Source organism: Schistocerca cancellata, chromosome 1 (genome assembly GCF_023864275.1).
Source record: "Schistocerca cancellata isolate TAMUIC-IGC-003103 chromosome 1, iqSchCanc2.1, whole genome shotgun sequence".
Lineage (NCBI taxonomy): Eukaryota > Metazoa > Arthropoda > Insecta > Orthoptera > Acrididae > Schistocerca > Schistocerca cancellata.
In genome coordinates this window covers 594,365,842-594,373,243 of record NC_064626.1, presented here as the reverse complement: position 1 = coordinate 594,373,243, position 7,402 = coordinate 594,365,842, and the positions used below count along the sequence as shown (strand labels likewise).

The 7,402-nt window shown below is 45.1% G+C and overlaps 1 protein-coding gene across 1 annotated transcript in view; it reads left to right on the top strand.

The window, feature by feature from the left end:
* Positions 1 to 988: 988 nt before the first annotated feature.
* Positions 989 to 7,402, top strand: part of LOC126088812 (choline O-acetyltransferase) — a 125,219-nt gene continuing 118,805 nt past the window's right edge. Inside the window, exon 1 of the mRNA XM_049906868.1 lies at positions 989 to 1,156. Coding sequence (XP_049762825.1) covers positions 1,008 to 1,156 — 149 coding nt within the window. The 5' untranslated portion in view covers positions 989 to 1,007. The remainder of the gene's footprint in view (positions 1,157 to 7,402) is intronic.

The window sequence follows — 7,402 nt, the reverse complement described above, 5'->3', positions numbered from 1 at the left end:
ATTTTTTTTTAACTGTCTACCCGAGGGGAGGCCCTAGTCACACGGCATTTACATTTACTCCAAGGTGAGGTGGGGCCCCATCGTGTTGCGCTACAACTGCTGACGAATAACTAGTGGCATACGTAACAGAACCTGGCACTCAGATCAACCCTGTGTACACAGGTGCCTTTAATCGGGGAGGAAGAAGAAAAGGGCCTAGTCCGTAATCACTGACTGTGCCTGCCAACACGCTGACTGATAAATCTGTGATGAAAGTTCTTGACCCACTCTAGCAAGCACTGCGTCGTCGGAAGTCCGTGAAGTTCCTCGTCCTCCCCGATCGTTGTACTGTGGTACCAATAGCTCTGTTTCACTTAATCGTTCGAACAGTCTTAAATCATGGTGTGAGCCGGATGTCTTCTATGCGGCTTTTGGTCCCTCTATTGATTCCATTTGCTTACCCACACAAGAAAATCATGTCTGCGAGTTCCATCACCGGTAAAACTCGATTGGGTTGGGGTTGATCGACGTCAATACTTCAACTTGCAAACACACACTGCAGTCTACTACGGTACAAACGTTGTACACCAGAATTTCTGAAGTCAGTATCCAGTGCGCCCTCCACATTAGATTAGTTGAGTTGTTATCCCTAGCTCGTCACCTAAATGGTCACTGGGATTGCCTACCCTACAACCTTAGCAGCAACAGTACCGATACATGTATTCCACTATCAGAGGTATCACAACGATTTTCACTTATAACATTCGGCTAGGTCGGTTTGGAACCAGTGCTCCGTGCCTCAAAATCATACATTACTGTTTCTTCACCATCTCTGAAAGTCGTACAGTCAACAGGATACTCGCTGCATATGTGCCGAAGCTACTCAACTGTACTTGTTGACAGGACCAATCACACGGAAAAATACTGCACGGCTGATAACATACATTCATTCTAATGCTCTGTCTGACCTCGGCAGTAAGCAGTGTTGTTACTGTGTGTTGCAGGCGTACGACTGGTGGCTGGCCGACATGTACCTGGGCAACCCGCTGCCGCTGCCGGTCAACTCGAACCCCGGCATGGTGTTCCCGCCGCGCAGCTTCCGCTCGGCGCACGACCAGGCGCAGTTCGCGGCGCGCTTCCTGCGCTGCCTGCTTGACCACAAGGACGTGCTCGACTGGTGCGTCACGCCTCTCTCCTCCTCTCGCAGATCCGAGGGCCAGCAGCCGCCCGAGTCAACAGCCAACCTATGAAATTTGTGTCCCATTACTGCGCTTAGCTGTTCGACTCATTTACGAATTTGCAACAATTAAGAGACTCATTTATTTGATGTTTCCGTGATATTTTGTTATGATTAAAAAGCCGTTAACGGTTCCAGTATTAATATCGGTAAGCGGACGAAGTTACTAACCAACTGTTCTCAGATTGATTTTTCAATTTTTACCGGTGTTTAAGTAGATCAAATGGTACACGATTCTATTGCCGGTTCATAGTGCCCATCGGGCAAAATATTTCGGTGACCTATACACTGAAGAACCAAAGAAACTGGTGTAGGCACGCGTATTCAAATACAGAGATATATATAAACAACCAGGAAACGGCGCTGCCGTCGGCAACGCCTATATGAGATTATTAGTGTCCAGCGCAGTTATTAGATCGGTTACTGCTGCTACAATGGCAGGTTATAAAGATTTAAGTAAGTTTGAACGTGGTGTTACAGTCGACGGACGAGCCATAGGACACAGCAACTCCGAGGTGGCGACGAAGTGGGGTTTTTCCGAAACGACAATTTTACGACTGTACCGTGAATATGAGGAATCCGGTAAAACATCAAATCTCCGACATCGCTGCGGCCGGAAAATGATCCTGCAGGAACGGGACTGAAGAGAATCGTTCAACGTTACAGAAGTGCAGCCCTTCCGCAAATTGCTGCTACAGATTTCAATGCTGGGCCATCAGCAAGTCTCAGCGTGCGAACCATTCAATGAAACATCATCGATATTGGCTTTCGGAGCCCAAGGTCCACTAGTGTACCGTCAATGACTGCACGACGCAAAGCTTTGCGCCTCGCCTGGGCTCGACAACACCGACAATGAACTGTTGATGACTGTAAGATGTTGCCTGGTCGGTCGAGTCTCGTTTCAAATTGTATCGAGCGGACGGACGTGCACGGGTATGAAGGAAACCTTATGAATCCCACATGTCAGCAGGGGCCTGTCTAAGCTAGTGGAAGCTCTGTAATAGTGTGGGGCGTGTGCAATTGGAGTGATATGGGACCGCTGATATGTATAGATACGACTCTGACAGCTGACACGTACGTAAGCATCCTGTCTGATCATCTGCATCCATTCATGTCCATTGTGCATTCCGACGGACTTGGGCAATTCCAGTAGGACAACCCGACACGCCATACGCCCAGAATTCCTGCAGAGTGGCTCGAGGAACACTCTTGTGAGTTTAAACACTTCCGCTGACCACCACACTTTCCAGACAAAATTATTGAGCAAATCTGCGATACTTTGCAACATGCTGTTCAGAAGAGATCTTCAACCCCTCGTACTCTTACGGATTTATGGACAGCCCCGCAGGAATTATGGTGTCAGTTCCATCCGACATTACTTCAGACATTAGTCGAGTCCATGCCACGTCGTGTTGCAGCATTTCTGCGTGCTCACGGGGGTCCAACACGATATTAGGCAGGCGTACCAGTTTCTTGGGCTCTTCAGTGTATGTCACTATTGTCAAGTGCGCTGACTAACTGTCCTTGAGACGCAAGGCCGAATAATATCCTTTTCCCCTCTCGGATCGCTCGATACGCTTTCCGGATCCATAGGCACGCATCAGGAACCGATGGGACGTTTGCGGCAGCATCAAAGATCACCTCGATCAGCGGAAGAGACTCGATGTCTGCGTGAATAAAACGTATTCTGGACAAACAGAGCGCGTCGTTGAAGATTGTTTACGTGCATACGTAAGCGACGAAAGAAAATTTTTAAGCCCCGGATTGGAAGCCGGGTGAGCTATTCACTAGGCAGATCCGCAAACCACTACGCCACGCTGGCACAGTGGCTTTGCACGACTGCACGGACTACCCTAGCACGCCTCCGTCCCAAATTCCGATTGCCATTCACGCCAATAGCCCTTTGGTATTCCCCCTAAACTCGAAAAACATTGCACAACCTCACCAACTGTATCGGAACAGCACCACAGCATCGAACGAAACAGGGGATCGTGCCTGAAACCCAATGATGAATCAAATGAAACTATATACCAAGTGGGCTGATGAATGAATGCAAATTTGGATTGGGGAGGTAGGCGTGCTAGGGTAGTTCGTGTATTTGTGCAAAACCACTGCGCCATGGTGGCGTACTTGTTTGCGCATTTGCCTAGTGAGCTCGAATCCCGTCCTTCATTCGTCGCTTCAGTCTGCCTACATATAGGCCTGTCATAGTTGTTTGAGACTTGAAAAGGCCTTCGCAACCGTATAGCTACATTTCATTCAAGATTGTTGCCGAGAACACCAGTGGCACACTAATTAATGTATCCTAACAAGTCGTCGGTCACAGAGCACTGTTTATCCGACGCTCATACGATGGAATACGAACGCACCGAGATCTTAGTATGACGTCGAAATCTTGGGACAGCGTCGTTAGAGAGGCGATTTAAATAAGCACTGGGTACGATCTCATAAACTGCGACTGCGGCTGTAGTTGCAACAGGTCTAATTAAGGAGGAGACATTCAGCAACCACAAAGATCTAGCGGCTATGGCGGATGGAGCGCCTACATCGAGGCTCCCACAGCCTTCGGTTGACTGCTACAGATGCCGAGACGATCGGCTCGTCAGCCATCGACTCCCGCTTTCGGCTTCAGATCGTTTGCGGAGCGTCCCGAGGGAGATGGGGATGGAAACCGGCCTTGTGGTCCCAGAAGGCCAGCGCATCTGATAATCGCATGTCGGCTCGCCGAAATATTGTGTCCGCTGGAGACTATGAACAGTATCCAGAGTGATTCACCTGCCTCTTCCACTGTCGGTTTATGCAACGCACAATGTTAATGCTGGCGGTCATAAAACAAGGGTGAAATTTTTATATTCTCTCGCTCGCTACGCGCAAACTGTCAGTCCTACAGAAAAAATAAACAGGACCTTTTTGTAGGACATTTAATGTTGACAAATTTTGTAGTGGAAAACGTTTTCGTTTATGGCAACGGTTTTATAGTTCCTCAAGAAAAACGTACAGAAGCTACCTTCAAAGCACCTCCACCCCACACTCATCTCTCACCAGTCACAATTTGCAGTATGTTCTTCGTGGCACTCCCTCCTACCACAGTACAAAAATTTCCGAACTGCATGAACTACTTCCGATACTTAATCTGTTTGGTCTATATTGACTATTATTATGCCACCGGATTAGTCGGCTATTTCGTTAACAGTATTAATGTCAACGTGCCCCTGACGGTAATGAAAGAAAAAGACTTTCGTAAATGTTGCACTAAAACTAATTACGTTGACAATTCGATCGAAACTTAACCCTTACAAGCACAGTAGTTCCGTAGACAGAATGCCGGATGAATACAACGATGTAATTGTTAATTTTAAGTTAAAATTCTGAAAACTGTTATCGAAAATTTACACACACTTCAGTTCTACAATCTGTAGATGCTCGACTAAGTCGCTGGCTTAACAATCCCAACTGGTGAAGACAAAAAAATAATAATAATAATTCGTGCAGTGGAAAATTTTTGTACACTGATAGGAGGGAGTGCCATGAACGATATACCAGAATTCTGATCTTTGGTTGCTGAGTGTGGGAGTTTTTCCTGAATAACTCGAAAATTACGGCCTCTAGCGAAAACTTCTCTCAGTACAAAATTTAACTACTTAAATTTTCCATCGGACTAATAGTTTGCGCGTAGCGAGTGACAGAAAATGAAAATATCGTGCGTGTTTTATAAAAAGTCCACATATAACATTGCGGATTGCATAAAAATACAGAGGTAGGGGGCACCTGAATACCTTGCATATACGCGTAGACTGTCCGATAAACTACTTTTCGTTTCATAATGATTGAACCCTGGCTTCAAGCGCTCAATCCTATCACGAACATCGGTTTCTCGCACCTCTCTGGAACCCCTGAAATCTTTTTATGTGTGAATATTGCATTGTGACTGAAAATGGGGTGAAAGATGGAATTTTCGTAAAATGTCTCGACTGCACAAGTTAAAAGCTATAACTCTGTTTTCTGAGACCCAGCGAGGTGGCGCTGTGGTTAGCACACTGTACTCGCATCCGGGAGGACGACGTTTCAAATACGAGTCCGGGCATCCAGATTTAAGTTTTCCGTGATTTCCACAATTCTCTCCAGGTAAATCCGGTGATGGTTCATTTAAGACAGCACTGCCCATTCCATTCCCTACCCTTGAAACATTCCGAACTTGTGTGTCGTCTCTATTGACCTCGATGCCGACAGGACGTTAAACATTGAACTTTCTTCTTTTTGTTTTTCCTGAGGAGTTATCGTTGCTTTCCCTTAATCTTTTTGTCGTAATAATGCCGGACGTAGATTGTTGAAATTCGTCTTATGGTTAGATTCAACGGACCGATGTTCGTCATGCGTTGTAATCAGAAAGCATCTCGAAGTCAGAGGTCAGTCATTACGAAATAGACAAAGTAGCGTAATAGTCATTCAAAAGCAACAAAAAGATTCCTTAGGCAGTTCTCTACTAAGAAAAGTTTTAAGTATCGTATTAAAACGAACGTGCAAATTTTCAGAAAATACCATGTTTTTTGTGTATTTTTTCTGTGAGGTATCATATTCCGTTAACAGTGACATCGATGAAAGTGGAGCACTGCCTCAGTTTCGTCTAGTGTGGTGGAAACCACTGATCGCATCCTTAGAAACTTTCAGGATATGCACTTAAAGAGATACAGGGACCCTATGAAAAGGCTAAATCAAATGGATAAATGAAGCCGGCTCTCTAAGTATGCGACTCAGCCATTGTAGATCATTTCAAATTCATTTCATTCGATCAAAAAATATGTTTATAAGTAAACATACATTAATGTCCGCGCTGAAAATGAAGAGTGTGTTTTAGTGAACTGACATAAAGAGGACACCCCAGTAACGTGGATACACCAGATATTTCATAAACACTTCAATGACTTCTCCATCAGTACAGCGACCGCGATACGGAAAAGTGGACCTGCCGATTCCCTAGTCCATTGGATTGTTAGCCTCCAATTTTTGTACCACTCTCTTGTTCACTTTTAGAAATCAAAAGAAGAAAACGTTTGGCAAATGCGTCTTTATCGGGTCGCTTGAATTTGTCTGATTGGCTACCTTCAAATCTAATTAACTCTGAAACAACGCAACGTATCGAATTTTTTTTCTTAATAATTATTTCTCAGCTCACCCTACCCTGCAACACTCTTACAAGCTTTTGAGACTGTTTCTGATAACACAACTTCAAATTGAACGGTAGCGCTTAGTAAATGCGAAAAAGTTGTTCTGTATTCAATGATAGCAACTCCCCCCCCACACACACACACAATTACAAGTGTAACGAAGGAATTACTTCACGTCAATTAAACAATGAATCACTTTAACATCAGAGGATGTTTAAAAAGAGCAGGATATAATTCACGTTCAAGCTGACAGAAACTTCTCAAGATAATAACCAATACATAACAATAATCAATTTCTCAGCTCTTGAAGAGTAGCTACCATAAGTGGAACAAAGACTTGGTCTTTTATGTGCCCCCAGTAGAAAATAATCGCAAGGTCTGAAGTGTGGTGACCTGGCACGCCAAAAGCAGTGAACAACACCTTTTTGTCCGTTGTGCCGGCAGCGGTCGCCGAGCGGTTCTAGGCTCTTCAGTCCGGAACCGCGCGACTGCTACGGTCGCAGGTTCGAATTCTGCCTCGGGCGTGGATGTGTGTAATGTCCTTAGGTTAGTTAGGTTTAAGTATTTCTAAGTTCTAGGGGACTGATGACCTCAGATGTTAAGTCACATAGTGCTCAGAACCATTTGAACGATTTTATTGCCCGCCCCTTTCAATCCAATGTTCTGCGATGGTTGCTAACATAATGAGGCAACTCAAGATGAAAGTGAAATGGGGAAACAGTGTGCGCTGCCTTATTTTGGAGAACTGAAATGCAAAATTCGTACCTTCTGTTGTGGTCACCGGGGCGCAGCTGCTGCAGTAATTACAACTTGTAAGGATACTTGTAAAGCTTCATATGCAGGCGTCATCTCAGAAGACGCCACACCGTTGTTTGAGGAATTTGAAGTCACTGCCACTGCTGTCTTGTGGATTTTAACGCATCAAATCTCCAAGATATAATTGAGGATTTCGTAGTGACAAGAGAAGAACCCATACCCGAAGATATTTCTGAGCCATCTGTCATTATTATCCGAATACCTC